General features: G+C 37.7%; 1 protein-coding gene across 2 annotated transcripts in view; it reads right to left on the reverse strand.

Moving 5' to 3' along the window:
• The window catches only part of PCNX2 (pecanex 2), a gene marked incomplete at its 5' end in the record, with an annotated part of 252,346 nt that overhangs the window by 115,670 nt on the left and 114,749 nt on the right, over positions 1–21,927 (reverse strand). For both annotated transcript variants that reach the window (XM_084252977.1, XM_084252976.1), the window contains 2 exons: positions 14,956–15,106; positions 15,927–16,019. In XM_084252977.1, the coding sequence (XP_084109103.1) occupies positions 14,956–15,106; positions 15,927–16,019 (244 nt within the window). The remainder of the gene's footprint in view (positions 1–14,955; positions 15,107–15,926; positions 16,020–21,927) is intronic.

A 21,927-nucleotide genomic window follows, 5' to 3' on the forward strand; every position in this document is an offset into this window, starting at 1 on the left:
TTTAAGTACAAATCAAACACTGAACTCTGTCCAGCTCTAATCACCTGCTCTTCCTCCTGCATTATTTATTTCATGACATTTACATTCACTCACGGAGTCACGTGGGCAGTATACCTTGAAGTCATCCTAAGTCAGTTCTTCTTAATCATAGCTGTATGTTGGAATCACCAGGGACAGGGATAAAAAAAAAAAAATCAGTCCTAGATCTGTGATTCTCAAACTTCCATATGAAAATATGAAAATAAATCACTTGCTAAAGTGTAGACATCCTGAATTCCTAATAAACTTCTAAGTGATGCCAACATTGCTGACCCTTAAGCCATACTTTGAGAAATAGATACCAGTGCTATCAGCATCTCCTGGGCAGTTGGAAGAAATGCAGATTCTTAGGTCTAATCCTGAACCTGCCGCATCAGAAACCTTAGGGTTCAGCCCAGTAACTTGTTTCACTACAAGTGATTCTGACACATGTTCATGTTTGAGAACCACTGTTCTGGATGATCTTGCTCTATGTAAGACTAAATTGTGTGGATTCCATCTGCTTATTCCCTGGATGTGTATTTTCACTGCTCAGATACTCAATCCCTTGTCTAAAAATTTATAGTTGTTTTTTAGTCAAATAAACTCTCTTTCCTAACCCTGTCATTCGTGTGTCCTGAATCCCGTTATTTCTTACTATTTAAGGACATTCCTCATGCAGTTATCACTCACTCTCCTTCATTACTCCTTCATAACAAAAGAGTTATTTTCCACTCTTTACTGGCTCATTCTCATCACAACACAAAGATGCTATAATATCTTACCATCAAAAAAAAAAATAAAAACCTCCCTTGACTCATTTCCATCCTGATGGTGGGTATTGTTGGGTATTTTCCAGATACCACTCCATTTCTCTGTATGCCCTTATAACAATTTAGCAATAAAATTATGGCTACACTCACTTTCTCCACAACTTCTTTCCCTTTCTCAGCTGAGTCCACTCCAATTAGAGTCTAATCCCAATTGCTCAATGAAATTGCTTTCTTACGGACCTCCCCCTTACTACACCCAGTGGTCATTCTTAATCTTATCTTACTCAACCTCCCAGCAGTGTTTAATCATGTTAATTATTCCCTTCTCCTTGCAAGTCCCTACATGATTTCATGGATTTCCAGGTCTTTAAATATAATCAATAAGCTGCTGGCTATCAAGACTATAATTCCATCCATAACCTCTTTTCTGGACTCCAAACCAGTATTTCCAACTAACTTTTCAACATATCTTGAATTTCTCATACGTTCATTGAGCAAAGACCTTCATTCTATACTCTTTCACTTAAACCTACTCTTCCACGGTGCTCACCATTCATCCAACCCATAAATCATAACTGTGTGCCACACACATTTTTAGGCACACAACAGTGTGCCACACACATTTTTAGGCACATTGGATAATTAATGCCCAGAACATTAAAAAAATCTCTGCCCTGATGGAGCTTGCATTCTAATAGGGACAACAAACAATCAGCATAATGAATAAGTAATTACATAGCATATTCAAAGATAACTGATGAGTGCCAAGTCAAAGAAGAGTAGTTCTTCCACAGTCAATGAGATTTCTCTTTCTGTGCTTCAGATCCCCTGGTCCACGTCCCAACACCACTTCTTATCTAGACTAATGAAATTATCTTAGAACTGGAATCCTTTTTATTGGCTAATGTCCCCCACACTCCCAACATAATCCAACCACCAGCCATTAGATGCTGCCAAGTACTCACTAGGTGTCTGCCAGGCACTAGATTGTGAGTTTGTCAAGAGTAGGTACTAGTCTTAATCAGTTATCAGTTTAAAATGTCAATTGCCTAGCAGATTGCATGGGCTGGAGTCAGGGTTCAGTAAATGTTAATTTATTGTCTTATGGGTTTCAGTGGTGGTAACTCTGAATAATTAAATTCAATAAAGGGGGAGTCAAAAAAGCAGCCCCTTGAATTTACTTTTTTGATTACAAAACAAAAAGCTTTCTGACTCTAACACATTAGACAACATTTTTGGTTTTAGTCCCTCATAAAATACAATCTGTTACAGTTAGGTTTCCTTCTATACAAATTATTTTTTTTTTCTGATTTCTCAATTTATAGAGATCAACAGTGTCAGATTGAGGCTGTCACATCAAATGCCATTCAGGATATACATAAAAATACATTTTACAAAGTGCTATCAACATTTATCACCAATTCAGAGAAACATGACAACCATAGCTAGGTTCCTGCAAAAATATGTAAATTCAAAGAAATATAAGCCAACTTCATCCTTCAGTGCTGTTAGGAAAATATCTAAATTTGAAAAAAAAAAGTCTGAGTGGCTCGTCATTGTAGAGTGATCTGGGTACCATTTGGCTGGGGGCGTGTGAACTATACTTTCAAATGCTTGTCACATTTACATTCAGAAAATGATATTTTCCAGTGAGTGAAGATTAAGCTGATGCCAGTGCAGGGACACAACCTTATTGCCATCTACAAGGCTTTAGTGCAAACAATGATAACAAATATGGGCTTGCCATGGGAATTTCAGTTAATCCACCTCAGACACACAATGAATGAATTCCAAATAATACAGAAATCACTGAATTCCATCTTCATCATCAACAATAAGTTTAAAATTCATTATCCATGTGTGTGTGTGTGTGTGTGTGTGTGTGTGTGTTTTGAAACTATAGCACAGGTGTACCTTTAAGGATGGGCCAAGACATTTTAAACTCTAGGAAGTCTTGGATTGTAAGCACCATCATTTTATCTAACTTTGCAACAGAGTGTTCATTGTTCATACATTCAATATGGCAACAGTGACATACATGAACAGTTAAGACCTGCATCTTTCAAAGATAATAACCACGTCTCTAGTTAGAAGCAAAGCAAGATGAAAGCTACAAAGAAGTTCTATGTCAGACTTCTGAAGGATAATAAGAACTTCTAGGAAACTAGAAATGAATTCATTCATAAGTTACAAAAACCTTTATTTTAAAAAGAAAATAGCTTCCTTAGTTAGAGTCACAAAAGAGACTGAGCTGGAAGCGAGGCTATACTGCATAATTCAGTCCCAATTTACTACTCGGTGTGCTACAAGGGAAATGAAAGTGACAGTCACTGACATCAAAATGTGACATAGAAGCTCCCACATGCCTTCCACTGATAAATTCTGAATCTCTAGAGAGAGGACAGCGAATGCATTTTATACCATCTGTACACACCAGCAAACACAGGTATCCACTTTATATATTAAGCAAAAAACATTTTAGGTAAAAGATTGTCCTATATCATAGTTTTACTCATTGGTGTTCAATATAGCATCTAGCCAAATGAGGGGAGGAAAGGATATTAAAAAGGACTTAACATAAATATCTAGAAATGACAGAAAGAAAATCCCCAAGACCACCACCTCCAAGCTTTTGACCTCAGGTACTGTTAAACATGTACATTGACAGAAAGTTGATTCCACTTTAATCCTTAGCTATCTCCAGAAACCTTGTCAGGGATCGGTAATTTATTCCAGTGGAAAGCTTCAGCCTCTACATTTTAGAAAATTTAACAGATAAATGGCATTTTTACTGAATGTTTATATTTGGAAATAAGAGAATAAATACAAAGATGAATAATAATATAGGAGGAAGTTAAAAAAAAAGTAGAAATCTGGAGTTCTGAATTCTAAAGGACTAATCTTAATTCTTTCTTATGGGGTGACCATGAAAAGATAATAAAAAAGAAAGCTTACAAATGCAATAACATAATATATGTTTCTTAAGTCCCCAAACTGCCTTAGAATTCATGCAAAGATAGTTAAAAGAAAATCATTGCCAGGGTATTTTATAACTGCCTTTCTACAATATCCTGAATATGCAAAGAGACCATAAAAAGACATTACATTAGCATTATGAGTTCTGTTTTCCCTGGAATATTAGGCCTTTGAGAAAAAGAATGCAAACTATCTCTGCCATTTACAAGTTTGTATATGACTTATTTCCACTGAACACTTTAAATTTTCTCCAAGGCTTTTCAGGTAGTATTTTATTTAGATTGCTTCTGTTACTAAAATAAGTCCTCTCAATAATTAAAAGTTAATCAAAAATTCTCAGTATGTTTTTATCTTTAGGAAGACAATTGTGTCCAATTTAAATCTTTTTTTTTTTAAAGATTTATTTATTTATACAAGCACTGGGTACAGTCAGAAGCCGGGAGGGTGAGAGAATTCACCAGAGCCAGAGCGGGGAGCAGAGCGGGCAGAAGGACTGAGGTACACTGCTGGGGGGAGCAGCGGGCGGCAGGAGAGGTCTGCGCGCCATGTGGGACCCTCCTCCGGCGGCCGGGGAGCAGCCGGGGATCGAACCGGTGCTACAGAGGTTGCAGGCAGCTTCGCAACCCAGCGCTCAACCACTACACCACCGGGGAGGCCCCTCCAATTTAAATCTTAAATTATGATTTCAGCTTCAAGAACACCAGTCATCCTGTTTTATAGGGGCCAGACATGTTTACAAGCATTTCAATTAGGGGGCAGCTCGACTCCACTAGTCACTCTGCTGCTTCTGAAGCAGAGAACCCTGCAGAATGGAATTGCCACATCCAGGCTGTAGTGTTTCCTTATTACAGACACTGTTCTTCACACTGAGCAATTTTTTCACTCTCATTTTTCTTATTGGGCCAAATCTCAGATTGCAAAAGGCTTAGCAGTATCATGTAAACATGTCATGGTTTACTCTCCAGAAACAGACTTCAATTCTAAAACCAGTAACATGAATTCAGAGTAAGGAATCATTCTTAAATGCAAAGCAAATCTGATCACTCTGTGGCTCTAAGTCCTATAATTCCGTGGAGACAGACAAGGGCTGCCCATTCCATTCCCAGTAAGATGGCACACATTCCCAGGGTGTGCCAATGGGGCCTTCTGATGCCTGGGATCCTCTCCCTCCAATTTGAGGGCCTACCCTCTCTTTATCTTCCAGACTTCAATTTAAATGTCACTCTCTTTGCATTTCACCAACCTTTCACCTTTGTAAAGCAGCAGTGGCAGCTGTCCTGCCCACTTATGATTACACAGTGTCTCTTTTTCTTTTTCATTTTCCTAAAAACCCTGTTCTTTTAAAATGCAATTCCACTCCTAGGTATTTACCCAAAGGACACAGAAACATCAATTCCAAAGAGCACCTGCACCCTTATGTTTACAGCAGCACAATTTACAATAGCTAAGCTTTGGAAACAACCCAAATGCCCAAAAATAGATGACTGGATCAAGAAGATGTGGTACATATACACCATGGAATATTACTCAGCATTCAAAAAAGATAAACACATGCAATTTGCAGCAACATGGATGGCGCTGGAAGGGATCATGCTCAGCGAAATAAGCCAGAAAGAGAAAGAAAAATACCGGATGGTCTCACTCATAGCAGGAATCTAGAAAACTTAAATAAGGGACCAGGAAAAAGAATAACTATAAGAAAGAAAATATCGAAATCAACAAACAACTATGAACCAGAGACACTCTATGGGGGTGGGGGGGGCAGGGAAAGGAGGGATTGGGGTCAAAATAAGGGGGTTGCAATTGTATGGGGACTATAAAAATAAAATTTAAAAAAATTTTAAAAAAAGTAATAAATAAATAAATAAATGTCACTTTCTCAAAGAAGTCATTCTCTCCCCCTTTAAGTCCAAATCAAGACTCCCTTATTCTCCCTATTTTAGATTGCTTCTGTTACTAAAATAAGTCCTCTCAATAATTAAAAGTTAATCAAAAATTCTTAGTTTATTTTATCTTTAGGAAGACAATTGTGTCCAATTTAAATCTTTTTTTAAAAAAGATTTATTTATTTAGCTAGTTAGTTATTTATGCTTTTTCTGCACTGGACTTCAAATGCTGAATATGTATATTCACCTGTGTGATGGGTGTTCATCTCTCCACTGCAGCTAGAGGTCCAGGACTGTCTTTCTGTATCACAGTCATAATTTAGCTCCACACCCTGTCCATAGTTGCCACTTGGTAGAGTCAGACAATGTCACTGATTAACTGATTGAAAATTAAATTAACTGAAGTAGACACCAGGCAAAACAAAGTCTGGGGCTTCCATGATGGGGCACTGCTGCAGTACAGGGACCTGGGGTTCACTCTCAGCCAAATCAACCCCTTTCTCACCAGGTAAGCCATTTGCTCCTCAGTGCTTCCCCAATATCCTGCACCTTCAAGTTAGGTGTTCTATAAATATTTCTGAATGAATTAATAAATGTTATCAGATTCAACATCAGTGTGAACCTCTCATAGAAAAAGAAGTTGGTGGGGCCTCCCTGGTGGCACAAGGGGTTAAGCACCACATTATGAAGCACTCTGCAGCCTCTGCAGCACAAGCTTGATCCCTGGCCTGCCAGGGAGCAACCCACATGGCACAGACCTCTCCTGACTTGCCCGCTGCTCCCCTCAGCAGTGTATTTCAGTAGGTCTGCCTGTTCTGTTCCCCACTCTGTCTCTGGTGGATCCTCTCAACTCCCACATCTCTGGCCTGTACCCCAGCTCTTGTATGCATAAATAAATATTTTTTTTTAAAAAAAAGAAGTTGGTAAAGAGTAGCATTAAGAAATCAGGATATGCATTTCCTCTTTGGAGAAGTTTCTCTTCAGCTCTTCTGCCCATTTTTTGACTGGATTATTTACTTTGTTTTTGGTGTGTCTCCTCAGCTCTTTACAATAGCTAAGCTTTGCAAACAACCCAAATGCCCAAAAATAGATGACTGGATCAAGAAGATGTGGTACATATACACCATGGGATATTACTCAGCATTCAAAAAAGATAAACACATGCAATTTGCAGCAACATGGATGGCACTGGAAGGGATCATGCTCAGCGAAATAAGCCAGAAAGAAAAAGAAAAATATCGGATGGTCTCACTCACAGCAGGAATTTAGAAAACCTAAATAAGGGACTAAGAAAAAAAACCTAATTCTAATAAAGTAAAAATCAAAATCAACAAGCAACTATAAACTAGAGACACACTATGAGGGGGGAGAGAGGGAGTAGGATCAAAACAAGGGGAGGTGGGAATTGTATGGGGACTATAACCAAGATGAAAATGCATACATTGTGCAAAAATGAAAAATGATGTAAAAAACATACAAAATAAAAAACATTTAAAAAGAAATTTAAAAAAGAAATCAGGATATGAAAGTTTACCTTTTTCAAGGAATAAAATTTAGTTATTTACTTAGTGGTTTTTGACTTTGGGTCCTGCTTAGAAAATTCTTTTTCTCTTCCCCAACGTGGATTATATAACTTGACCTATATTTTCTTGCAGTGCTATTCTTGTTCTTTCTTTTTCTTTCACTTCCTTTAAAAAAAATTATATCTTTAATCCATTTGGAATTTCATTTGGTATAAAGAAAATCGGACTCCATTTTAAAAAATGTTTAGCTCATTTTCTCCAAACCATCCCACTGATTGTTTCATTAATTCAGTGGGAATAAAAATGTATCCTTCACATTTCCTCAAAGGGATGGAGAACATCTTGGGAGAATCAGTGCATTAATGGGCTTCTTCCTCTTGATAGAAAGGTCTTCAATTAATAGCAAGCCGGAGTATTTAAAACTGAACGCCCTAGTAGACTCATTTGTGCATTTTCCACATGAAGGAGGTTTGTAGAAACTTTGAGATGGCCCTGCCGTGGCCACAAAGGAAGATCCTCCTTGTTAGGACAGTCATGTCACCAGAACATGGAGCATGCGCTTACACACTTCTGCATTCTCTCTCTTCCTAGCGTGGAGCCTTGACACAGCAGGTGCTCAGTAAAAGTCAAATTTACAAATCAGTCTTCTTCCCCCAAATAAAGCGTGATTTGTATGTTATTTAGATTGCAAGATTACTTGAAAACACCACTTCTATTTTTTGACTGTCATTTCCATGTATTACCCACTGTATCGTCGTCAGGGGGGTTGAGCTACATCAGCTAAGATCGCACAGATGTACATCCTGCAGGCTGAGTCAGGACCCAGCCCACTGACCTCACCTGCAGTGTCAGACAAGTGACTTCATTCTCCCAAAGCCTCCTTTGGTCCTTCCTGTGCCTCAGGGCAAAGCTGCTGCTGTGGCCCACAGCATATACTGCTTACTAACACTTCCTGATTTTTAGTGCTCATTTTATTTTATATTACTCCAATTACTGGCAATTCAGTTTATTTCTGCATCATTTGGATTTCTCAGAAGTCTAGGAGCAGTGGACAATAGGGTGAATGCCCTGAGGTTTCGGAGAGCTGGGGCCTGGGGCTGACAGCTAACCACAGAGCACGGTCCATGTGCCCTCATCCTCTGGATGCTGGCTGGGGTTCACTTGAGACTGCCCAGGCTTCCCTCCTCTTCCAGCAGAGGTAACCGTATTCCGTTTTTCCTTTTTCCTGCTATAGTGTGAACCTGGTCTCGCTGCCAATCCCCTGTTGCCCCCTCTTGTGGAGACTGACATAGGCTTCCCAGTAGACTAGGAGAACATCAGTCAGTGTGTGCAATGCCTGGGAGGGAAAGAAAAGGATAGCAAGAGAACATACATAGAAAAAATCACAACAGAGGGGAAAGTTAATAAGGCAGGCTTCCAGCTGACAGGCTATTTTCCGACACATCTGCTCTCAGCCACTTCCTTGGCATTTGGAATGACCTTTCCTATAGAAGCAGCACAGCAAATGAGACTAACCCAATGACCACTGGTTCCACCCATGCTTGAACCATTATAGTCACTTTGAATTAAAGATGCTTTGACGGGTTTTGCAGATCTCTAGCTCGGATACTAGCATCTTTTTATGTGGGGGTGAGAAGGGAAAGGGAGACAGGGACTGCGACAGGCATTTCTGTAAAAGGGGGAGGTTCTGTGTTCCCTGTCCCCATTTATATGCAGCCCCTTGGACTAGCTACTGGGAACCAGGGGGCAGAGCTGAGCGGCCAGTGGAAGCTACATGGAAGGCTGGTGGGCTCAGGGAAAGAGGGGAGAAGACAGATGCACTTGCTTCTGGGCTTTGTACTTGCACCAGGGACTTGGGGGGCTTGAAGGAGAGACGTGGTGACACTTGAAAAAGAGCATGAATGAGAGCCACGTGGGGAGGCTGGCAATAGCAGCAGTGACTTTGATTTGGACTTTGATTTTGCTCTTTTCCCTCTAGACTTGCCTGGCCCTTTTTGCACCCTTCCTATGGTTCCCCACCAGAAGGTACCTCAGACTTGTGGCAGGCTTTCAGCCATTGGTGATGCTGCTTCAGGCCAACCCTGTGTGGCTGGGCATTTACCCACAAGAGGTTGGGTAACTTTGGGTGTTTTATTGGTAAACTATTTTCCGTTCCTCTCTATGTACACTAATCTTATTAAAGTTCTTTTACAATAAAAGTCAGCTTTGTCTTTGTGCACATGTATGGCCAGACCCCTTTAGAGTATAGTTTGGGGGTCCCTAGTTGTCCCTCAGTGTATGCACTAACAGGAATATATTCTTGTCCCCAAGATTATGGCCTCTCCTCATCACAAACAAATATGAGACCTTTCCAGCAATGTCTATGTTCTGAAATTACACAGTGCCTGCCATGCTGTATTCTCTTATGGGGGGCCATATACATATCAAAGGATTTTTATATGTTAATCAGGCTAGATTTAATCACCACAGAAATTCTTGAACTAAGTTATTCAAGTAGTACTGTCACTTGTTGACAAAAACGTCAAAATTGTAGGACATGTATGTCCATATAATAAAAGGCAACCAACAGCCTAACATAAGGGCAAAGTGAGACACAGTGCAAGAAGCATAATGATTGAATTTCAGAACCGTGATGAAAAAGAAGAGGAAGGTCCATTATTGAGTGAACTCTGCATGTCAAGGACTAGGCCAAATGTGCTACATTAGTCTCATATTCATTTCATCTCCCCAACAAATTTTGCTGTAGGCACCCCCAATTACAGATGAGTAAACTGAACCACAATAGTTAATCATAAATAGCATGTGACAGAACCAGAGTTGAATCCGCCTTGTCTCATTCCAAAGCTCATTCTTGGACCATACCCCTAATTACTCTACTAAACTTTCCAAAAGCTTCGTATTGGACAAACCTGGGCACATATAAAAAACCAGGGATCTAAAAGACATCCAATGTCTTAATAGCAGCAGTAGTGGAAGCTGAAAGAAAATGGAACACTACCTTAGAATGAGAGAAAAGTGTTTCCATGCCAGCGGGCAACAAACTATCCATTAAGTGCAAGGAAGAATGAAAGCCCTTTGAGGTGGCAAAGTCTCAGAAGTTTCCTTCCAACAAACCCTTGCCCTGAATGACTGGAGAAAATTCTTCATAAAAAGAAGAAGAAGGAACAATTGGAACAGGTGCCAGGAAAAGCCCAGGAGAAAATGGAACTAATAGATATTCTGACAGGTGTGCTGTATGGAAAACTGAACAAAGAGATTTTTACATAACTGTTAGAGAGGCTACCAAATGCAAAAACAGTAATCTGAGCCAGAAAGGAAATGCATCAGGCTATACTACCAGGCTAGAAGTGAGCCACAATTAGACTTAATAGTATAAAAAGAACAAAACTGAGTTTGTGTTCAATAAAAAAAAAAATTCAAAAATATTAGAAGGAAGAAGAAAGGGAAAATGTTAATGAATGAGAGAAACAAGAAAGATAAAAACCTATTTTTCATAACAGGAAGTGAGTAGATGAATCAATCCGAAATATCAACAAATGGCAGAACATGCTTTTTATTTAGAAAAGTTGTAAAAACCAGAAGAAATACCTAATGAGTAGAAGGGATTTTTTTGGAAAGAGGGAAATCAGAAATGGGGAAAGTTGTCATGGGTCTGCTGCTTTTCATTACATCTTGATTTTTAACACTACAATACAAATAAAAACATTAGAAAAAGCACTATTTCAGAATCACATTTCTCACATGCAGAAACAAGTCTATCTACAAATCAACAGGCAATATTTGCTAAAAGACAAAGGAAATCTTGTGTAAAAATTACCAATTCAGGACTCATTAATGAATGGGTTTAGCAAATTTTTAAATTAATTTAAATGAGATTTTCAATAAATTTAAAACAAAACAATTTTTAATAATTTCTATAGTTTTGTATTAATTTACATACATCCAAAAATGATAGCTTAAGCTTTTCAACAGTGATGAACCTGTTTTCAAGAATCTCACTCTACACTATACACTCTTGAGTCCTCTCAACAAGCCTTTACCTCAAAGAGCTTTTTCTGGCAACAGGGAACTCTTCCTTCAGTGAATTTATAAAACACTAATCATTCATTTGCTTATTCAACCAATATTGAGCTAGACATTACTTCAACATTAAATTCCACAACCCCATATGTTTTCCATTTTATATGTATATTCAACCAGTTGGAAAATTTCACTAGTAAACATGCAATTAATTGGAAGCTTCTTATTTAAGGTCTGAGTCTTCTTTCTGCTTCTTTATATTTCCTATAATGCTAACAGAGTGCAGATCCCATATCACTGTGTATGTAGCAATCCCGGTTCTTTCATTCCTGCATAGCCATAAATTTGCTTAGTAGGTCAGAAACTTTTGATGATAAAAACTATACCTTAGTCATCCCATCTCACTGGCTCACTGGCTTGGCATCAGATAGGAGCTCAATAAGGATTTTTAAATGAATAATACATTCATAAACATAGTTTCTGAGTGAATAAATATGTAAACAAATGAATGCCAATAATACATTTATTCTATATCTCAATTTCTTTTAATACCATTAAAACAATCTCTCTAATATGGTCATAAAATCAGATCATCTCAAGTTTTCTTAAATTCTTAAGATCTAAGAATTAGATAATTATGGAAATTTCTCCTTGGAGGACCATGTGAAAATGTGACCCAACTCTATTATCCTCTTTCAAATTGACATAATTAGGAAAGTTCTTAGATAAAACATAATTTGGAAAATTCCTGTGTAAAACAACTTTTCAAACAGATCCAACTTCTTACTCGTTTGCAAGAGAGGTGAGTCAACACAGTCATTGGTATAGAATCATGATCATAATTCAGGACAACAGATTTGTTTTACTCTGTAGAAATCAGTGCTCCTTGACTATTAAGTCTTAAATGTTCCCTGCCTGACTGACACGGTGCCACTTGTAATGATGTCCACTCTATTACTGTCAGCATGATTCACGTAGATTGGTGGAAACAGCAAAACAAAAAGAGCAACTTCATGCATTCCCATAAACATAACTTAATACTGCCCACACCAATAGTCCTGATTCATTTGACTTCTGAACTGTATGCAGCATAAGTGATGGGGTTTTATTCTTTTAGTTCAAATATGGGTGAAACACCTTGTTGGTGTGGGATGGGAAGGGAGAATATATACTTAAATTAGTCTCAAAGGTAAAGAACTGAGCTGGCTAAACTATGTTTTAATTTGAGTCTGTAACTTGAGTGATAACACAGACCCATTTCATCATAATCTAAATTTTCTATCAGAATTAATTTTGCACATCCAAGTGTTTTCACTTAGCAAGTAAAAATACCTATCAGAGTTGTACAGAAGGAAGGTAACCTGAAAGAAGGTATGTGCACTAAGTTTTAAATTTGTTCCAGGAAACATAAGGCTGATGATATTTAAATTAAATGCAGTTAAATAAACATACCTCTGTGATGGGCACCAGAGTAAGCAGTGGAGGGCCAGCATGAGCAAGCAGACAAGATGCTCAACATCACTTTACAGAATGTTATGGAAGTGGAGGGTTAGGGAGCAACTGGGACATCAGTCTGGTCTAGGAGGTCATAGAAGGATTGCTGAGGAAATGATTTTCTAACAGTGACCTAAAAGATGAGTCCTATGGCTTGAGTCTGTTGAAGCTTGAGGAAACACTTCCCAAAGGAAAAGCAAGGAGAGGGCAGTGAGAGAATGTAGTGTGTTTAAGAAACCACAGGAATGTCCAGAATTTACTATAGGGAGTATGTTTCAGACTAGCGACTAACGTTCTGTAGAGTTAGTATTGATTATGGCGTGTCAGACTTTCTGAGACCTATTGCAGGGATGGGGTTTTTATGGGTAAAAGTGCTTACAAAAACAGTCAGAAACTCATTCAAATTGAACACAATCTCCCCACTTGACCGAAAGCTACGTAGATAGTGGCCTGGGTTCTAGTCACTCACTGCCCACAAATTTGATGAGACCCAAGTTCCACCTCTTGACTTCTTTGGCTTCAGTTTCCTCCTCTGTAAAATGGTGGAATAGAATTATATAAACTCAAAGACAGGGACAGCCCCTATGACTCATCTTACCGGCCAATTCCAGTCGATTAGCAATGTCTGCCACTGGCTCAGTTTTCGGATTGCTCCCAGAAAAGTCTGCCACAGGGCCAAGATGTTATAGTGGAATGCTACAGTCTTGCGAGCCCTGCTCTGTCTCCCTTCTTTTCTAGTTACACTATTTTATGACTCTATGAGAAAAATAATTTGAGCATAATAATTTAAGCATAATTTTCTCAAAAGTTATGTAAGTGACCTGAGATGCCTGTGCATGGTTTGCTGCTAATAGAAGAAATGAAGAATTAATACCTAAAAGCAAAAGGCCAAGAAGAGGAGGCATGGGTGATACCAAATGAACAGGAAAAGAGGTCTTCAATGAACTCATGCCAACATATATTAGACATTTGGATTTTCCTCCCAACACAATTTTGAAATGCAATCTGTTTTTCATTATAAGCCTAATCTGTCAAATCTATCACTTTTGGCTACATTTCAGGTGGCTTATAAACAGCTAATGTAGGCAAGTGAGAAACATCCAGAGCCTCTGCTTGAAACTGTGCTAACAAGTGTGAACAACTCCTGGCCTCCCCACAGGACAGAGCTCCAGGGCTGTATTGTCTGTTCCCTTCCCTGTCACAGAGAAGTCAACTTTCAAGCATGCTCACCTTCCTTTGCATTGAAAAGACCATGGTCTAAAATATCTAGATGATTCTACTTTATTTTTTAAAAAGATTTACTTATTTATGCATATAAGAACTGGGGTACAGACCAGATGTGTGGGGGGAGATGAGAGGATTCACCAGAAACAGTGGGGAGCAGAACAGGCAGAATTACCAAAATACGTTGCTGAGAGGAGCAGCAGTTAAGACAGGAGAGGTCTGCGTGCTATGTGGGTTGCTCCCTGGCCAGGGATTGGACCCTTGCTGCAGTGGCTGTGGATAGCTTCATAGTGGTAGGTCTTAACCCCTTGCACCACCAGGGAGGCCACAGATTTTGATTTTGCTCATTTCCTCCCAGACTCACCTGGCCCCTTTTGCTCCTTTCCTATGGGTCCCCATCAGAAGGTGCCTTAGAATTAGGGCAAGCTTTCAGGCGTGCGCAGCCATGCTTTGGGCCAGCCTTGTGTGGCCAGACATTTACTCACAAGGGGATGGGTAGCTCTAGGTGTTTGATTGGAAACAATTTTACCTATGCTCTCTTCTCTCTATTGCACACTAATTCTAGTAAAGTTCTGTTCTATTGAAAGTCTTAGGCAGTAGGAGTATGTTTTGCTTTTATGCAGCGGATGGCAGAACACATTTAGAGCAGGCAGTGGTCTGAGAGTGCCCCTCAGTTTGCCCACTAACGAAGTGATGCTTTTCCTGATCCCCAGTCAACTTGAACGGGAACAGCAAAATCTTTAGGTATTAATGTTATAATTTTATGTCTTAATTTTTCTCAATACTAATAGCCAATTAATAGTTTTATAAAACATACTATAATTCATTTCTCTTTCTTGTTCAGGAAACAATACTATAAGCTATATATTCCAGCTGTGCACTCTCTTTTTAAAAATTTTGATTAAATATACATAATGTGACATTTACCAGTGTGACCATTTTAAGCACAGTCTGTGGCTTTGAGCCCATTCACAAGGCTGGGAACTCTCCAGTGCAAAATAGGGTGATCATGACAATGTTGAGAAGGGATCTATTACTAACCTCTCACTTCCCGCTGCTGATACTCTTTGTTTTTAAGAACAGGGTGTGAAATCCACATCCACGGATGGTGCTTGCGGAGCTGAGGGAGCAGGTAATGGGTTACAAAGCCCACAGTGCCGGCCAGGGCAAACAGCACGATGCTGAGAAATGGCTGCGATAAAAGAGGGCAAAATCTCATTATGTAGCTTACAAGGATGGGATGAGGGTGCCATGAATAATACATAACACGACTGTCCTTCCCCTCTTTACTCTTAAAGAATAGACAGCTGCACTCTGTTTCTGTTTCAGGCTTCTGAAAATTTCTTGTCTACAGCATGAACCTGGTCTGCACTGAGAACCACTAAGCACTAAGAAGGGGGAGAGGGATTCGCCTGGGAAAATCCAGAAGCTGGGGCATTCTGAGCTTTGGAATACTTTTTTTTTTCCTGAAAAGAAGTGGAGTATAACAAACTTAGCTTATAGACTTTTCCTTGTTGAAAGGGGGGCTCTCACATGCATAATATTTTTACAGACAAATGTCTGTAAGAACCTCAGGCCAGAAATCCCATCTGGAACTCTCTACTTTGGTTTTTCTAACTGAAAATCATGTTCCAATCATCCTGTTGGCTCCATGACCTCCGTCTTGCTCCTGATAGGGCAACTCCTCCCTTCCTGGCTGGTAGTAGCTGTATTCAGTCTGTCTTATCACTACGGAGGGTGCACGGGGTGAATTCCAGGGGGATGCACTATTGCTCCTGCAAACAGAACCACGACCCCTCCCCCCTGGGAAAGGCTGAGATAGAACAACTGAACCAAATCTGTGTGCAGCCCAGTCTCATCATGGACATAATAGTACATGTGCCTTAACACTCTCAGCTGGGTTTTGTTTCCTCCTTTGCCTCTCTCGCCTGGCAATACCCATGAGCTTTACCTGAGCTCCATTTTGAAGGAATAAGGATATGGGAAGAGCAAGAAGTTGAATGGATACATACTCGCAGAGACAGGAACACAGTGCTGGCACTGACTGCAAATGATAAAACAGCAGCCACCGAGCAGATGATGACATCCGATTTTAAGATCTCCTTCTGTAAAGAGAAAGCAAGTCATGAAGCCTGCTCGTCATGCTCTCTGTGACTCTGTGTCAGCAGGTGCATTAGATGACAGCATGTCAGCCCCTCATTTCCCTGGCATGTTCTGCTATGATCTCAATGGCACACGCTAGAAAGACTGCTCACTACCTCCTGTGTGAGGACTAGCAGGGGTATGGGAAAGGAAAATACACCCTGCAAAAGCAGCCTATGTCTGCTAGCCATGGAAAGTGAGAAGGCTTTCAGCATGTATAAGAGGCATAAGGTTAGTCTCTAGGAATAGAGAGCACATATAGGAGGCCTCGGTCTGATAAGGGGGGTTAGTACTAATATCTCTACTTGGATTTAAGGTAGCTTATATTTTATCATGTGAACAGAGGCCTCTGACACATTTACTTATTTCTTTGGACCAGAACAGGTTTTACATTTTTATTCACCAGTCAGATTGGGTAAAGTTGATTTTCAAGTTTTACACACACACACACACACACACACACACAGAGAGAGAGAGAGAGAGAGAGGGAGAAATGCTTATCTAAAAGGAAGATAAACCTTTCCCCAAAAATAATAATTTAAAACTAAGTGCCCTTTTTAATTGACAGTCATTCTTGTCTAAAGGCAGAGGAGTATTCACCAGGACAACCGCTGGGAAGAGAAGAGTTGCATTTCCAAGTTTCTTAAATTGAGCAGGAGAATGACCTTAACTTATTGCTCATTTTTCTTCAAAATTCAATGACACACAGGAATTCAGAATTGCACTGATTTTTGTCAGTGTCCTCAGTATGCTTTTTATTTTTTTTAAAGATTTATTTTTTATTTATACAAGAACTGGGGTACAGGCCAGAGGCGTGGGAGGGTGAGAGGAGTCAGAGACAAAGTGGGGAGCAGAACAGGCAGACGGATGGAATTCACTGTTGAGGGGAGCAGCGGGAGAGGCAGGAAAAGTCTGCCATGCCATGTGGGTAGCTCCCTAGCTGGCCAGGCATTGAACCTGCACTGCAGAGGCTGCGGACAGCTTCACAGTGCTGCACTCAACCCGCTGTTCCACCGGGGAGGCCCCTGAGTATCCTTTGTAAATACCAACCATTACACAGCCTTCATTCATGAAAATGCTCTTTCTTCCCATTTCTTTTCTGCATTATAAATTTTTTAAATAGCTCTATTGAGGTATAATTGGCATACAAAAACCTGGCATATATACACAAAGTGAACATGTTGATGTATTTTGACATATGTAGATCTTCATGAAACCATCACCATAATTAAGATAACTATATACCCATCATCCCCTAAGTTTCCTCCTTGGACCTTTTCTAATCTATCCTTACTTTCTTTCCTTACTCAGTCCTCAGGTAACTATCAGCTGCTCATTCACTACAATTTACTTTAATTTCCTATAATACTATATAAATGGAATTGTAGAATATGTAGTCTTTTTTGTTCTGACCTCTTTCATTCAGTGTATTTATTCTTAGATTAACCTATGCTGTTGTCTGTATCAAGTATGTTCCTTTTTATTGTTGTGTGATATTCCTTCATATGTGGATATACCACAACTCATTAATCCATTCATCTGTGGATAGATATTTGAGTTGTGTCCAGTTTTTGGTTACTGGAAATAAAATGGCTACAAATATTAATGAACATACTTCCAAACATGGATTTTTGTTGCTATTATGTAAATACCTATTTATAGAATGGTTGAATTATATGGTAGGCTTAGGTTTAAGTTTTTATGAAACTGCCACAAGCTTACCCAAAGTCATTGTAACCATTCTACACTCTCACTGACAGTATATAAGCATTCCAATTTTCAATATCCTTGCCAACACTTGTCAGTATTTTTTATTTTAGCCATCCCAATGGTTTTGTAGAATGAAGTTATCAACAATAAACAGTTTTATCTCCCAAGGGACATATGGTAATGTCTGGAGATATTTCTGAATGTTACATTTCAGGAAGAGGGAGGGATGATACTGGCACCTGGTGGTTAGAGGCCATGGATGCAATTAAATATCTTATAATGCATGTGGTAATCCCTGAAAATAGAATTATCTGGCCCAGAATGCCAATAATATGTAAGGTTGTGAAACACTGGTCAGTGGTAGCTCACTGTGGTTTTAACTTGCATTTTCCAATAATGATATTGAGCATCTTTTCATGTATTTAATCTTTAAAATATCATTTATAGGTGTCTTTCAAGGTTTCTTTTAAAAAATAATATTTTCAAGAATAAAAATTTTTGGAGCAGTATAAAAAGAAGGAGGAGAATAACCTCAGAAACTGAGGTTAGGTAAAGTTCATTTTGATTAGCTTTCTGGTTAAATAATATTTTGCTCATTTAAATGTATATTATTGATATACATTTCTGCTTCTAAAAGATAAAATATGTGAAAAAATATTTTAAAATATGTAAAAAATATTCTTTTGGTGTGTGCTTTGCTTCAGTCTTAGTTTTGTTGTACAAAAAGAAAATAACTTTTATTGCCATCTTCCTTTACATGCTTGAAGATCAAAAAAAACATATGACCCTTTTGCATTACTTACTTAAATAAGAGATTTAGGATCTCTTTCATTTTGATAAATGGCCTAAGACTTAGCAGTGAATTGTATAATGTCACATCTTACCAAAAAGAGAGTACCCAAGATCTAAGCAAAATGCAAATTTAGACAGTCTACAATTTTTTATGACTAATTAATTTTTCCATTATAGGACAGCATAATAACATTATAGCACTCAAAAACATAGAGGAAAAAAGGGGAAGATCATTCATAATCATTACATCCTGACACTAACAGTATTAGCATTTTTGTGTATTCTGGACCAATATTTTTTGCCAGTGAATGCTGAACCTGTAACTATCTGTAATCATGATATATATGGGGCAGTTCTGTGCATATTTTAAAAAGATCTAATCTTAATGTGCATATAATTTTCTAATTTTTTCAGCAGTACTTTATATTGTGAAAATTATATATATTATTGTATAGACTTACCAACAGCCACCTAAAGATTAAATATCTTGCCAAGTTGTAGGTCCTATACATACACATCAATCCACATCAAAACAGCACCACAGTGGGCGTTCAAAACATTAGTTCAGTAAATAAAAGTGAACGAGCTATAGTTACTGCAAATACTCCCTGACTGCCAGAGATTAGGTTGCCTTCCATTTTTTACCAAGATGAATTATCCTGCAATTTTCATTTTTATGCACCTAAATCTTTTTTCATATTTTGATTTAATTCCCTAGAAAAACTCTGACAAGTAGATGTTATTGTAGAATAGGTTATGAATATTTTACAACCCTTGATAAATTATGCCTTTCCAGGTGACTGCAATAACTCACACAGATACAATGTATAAGAGATCTCACATTGCCACAATTGGCAATATCACTAATTTATCCTGTGCTAATTGAGTGAACACAAAAGAAAGCCATCTTACTTCAATCTGTATTTATTTACAAGAAGAGAAAATATATTTAACACATTTGCTTACTAAATATTGTGTTCCCAGATTAAATACATTATTTGTTATAGAATTTTAAGAATTAAATTATAAGAGTGATTGGTATGGGAAAATTACCGAAATTTTCTCAAATGTGCAACAAATATTTTAAGTATTTGAATTTCATTGCCTTGCTTTTACACACAGCAGTTGAAATTTCTTATGTACTCAGATCTAACTCTGTGTGTTTTATCTATTTTTATTTCATACAATCCAAGTCGGGAAAAACCATGCCCTCTCTAGAATTTGAACAAATATTCGATTTTATGTCATACTCTTGAAAATTTCAAAATTTTAAAATTGTAAGCCATGCCTACAAAAAAAAGTGCATACCACACATACGCACACTTTAAAGAATGGCTATAAGGTAAAAACAAACCCTTCCTTTCTCTCTTGGATAGCCTAACAACTATACTGATACTGGAGAGAATAATTTTCTTGCTTTTTTAAAAAAATGACTTTGCCAATTATGTATGCTATTGTAAGCAATTTAGCTTGCCTATTTTCAACCAATAAGGGGTGCTATGTTATATGTAATATTCGTAATTGTCTTGCACCCTTTGTTCAACATTATAAGGTTAATTCACTCATGATACCTCATGCAACCTTATTAAGGTCTTTTTGTTTGCTATCTCCTTCTTATTCTACTCCTGGTAGACTTCCTAATGGCTTCAGTTTGGTGCTTTTTTGAGCAAATGCTATGACGAACAATCTTCAATGTGTAGTCTGGCACAAACATGTAAGATTTGCTCCCTGGTAAACAGCTAGCTGGTGATTACTACAAACATTTTCAAATTTATAATACCAAACTGCTTCCAAAGCAAATATACTAAATCACACTATGAAGTACATGAGCATTCCCCTGCTCTACATTTCATTTGTCAACACTTAATTATTAGGAGAACTTTTAAGTTTTTGTCAGTGGGATAGGTGCGAAATGGTAAATCAGAGTGGCTTTTGTTTGGAGAATCCTATTATTAATTAGGTTGCACATGTGTTTATGGTTTTGGCGATTTATATATTTCCTCTTTTGAGAAGTACATGTACATTTTTTAACCCATTTTAATTTAGATATCGGACTTTTCTTGTTGATTTGTAGGTATTTTTATTCATCTCAACACCATAGTTTTATCAGCTGTGCATAGTTTAAGAAAGTTTCCCAGCCTCTGACTTGTTTCTATAAATTCCTGGTATAACTTGACAAATCAAAGGTCATCATTTTAATGAATTTGAATTGTATTGTTTAAAAAATTGTTTCCAACCCTGATAGCATAAAGATAATTTCCTTTAACTATAATTCTAAGTGCTTTCAGCTTTTGTCATCTCAGTTAGATATTAATCCACTTTGAATTGACTTAAATATACTGTAACAGAGGATTCCTATAATGTGTTGTTACTTATGAAAAATTTCTCCTATCTTTTATTATACCATGTTCATCTTTGGAAGTTATTGATGTTGTATTCCTTTAATAAGAAAAACCAAACATTTTCTAATATTGATGAGTGTCATATATTTTGGTTATTATTCAACCTTCATAATGTACTCTTAAATCTCAAAGAACTAAGCTTTTCTTTGTTATTCATCTTTTTCATGTTTTAAAGCTATTATTAATTGTTATTCTTCTAAACGAATCTTAGAATCATTTCCCCAACTTATGAATATAACTCTTTTGGAACTGTTTTTGAATGATATTAAACCTATAAATTTATTAGAAAGCATTGGGATTTAACAAATCTCAGCCTTTCTATTCAGTATTAGGTTATATCTATTTATCACCACTTATTCAGAAATTCATTTACATTCTACAACCTATTCTACAACCTATTCTGCTATAGTTTTCTTAATTTCTGAAACTACCTGTTATTATCAATTTACATGTTTTGTCGCTATTGTCAGTCAGATTACCTTTTCATTATATTGATATTTTCTAAGGTTCTTTTTTGATATGTTAGAATGCTTTTGCTTTTCCAAATCTTCTTGTCTCAAGTGGTATTTATGAATTATCTTATTAATCATAGCCAGTTTTAATAAACTTTCTGGGTATCCCATGTGCATACAATAGTATCATCAATACCTTTTTCTCTTTCAGGACTTATACTAGCTAGATCCTCTAAAACAATATTCAATAATATTAATGTTCATGCATGAGTTCATGCATATTTTACTAATGTACCAGTTCTTAGAATATCGAATATTTAAAATTCATTGTGGCCTTTATGTAGCATTTCATGCCCCAATGCTAAAAAGAAACTTCAGAAGCACTTATCCAACACTATACATCCAGTAGATTTAGACAGTGCAGGACCCGAAAAATCAAGATGATCCATAAATAGTCTAAAAGAAGCTGTTTAAATTTTACAGATAAAAATTAGGTGTTTTTGTTGGCTTGTTTT

Source organism: Talpa europaea (assembly GCF_964194135.1).
Source record: "Talpa europaea genome assembly, chromosome: 14".
NCBI lineage: Eukaryota > Metazoa > Chordata > Mammalia > Eulipotyphla > Talpidae > Talpa > Talpa europaea.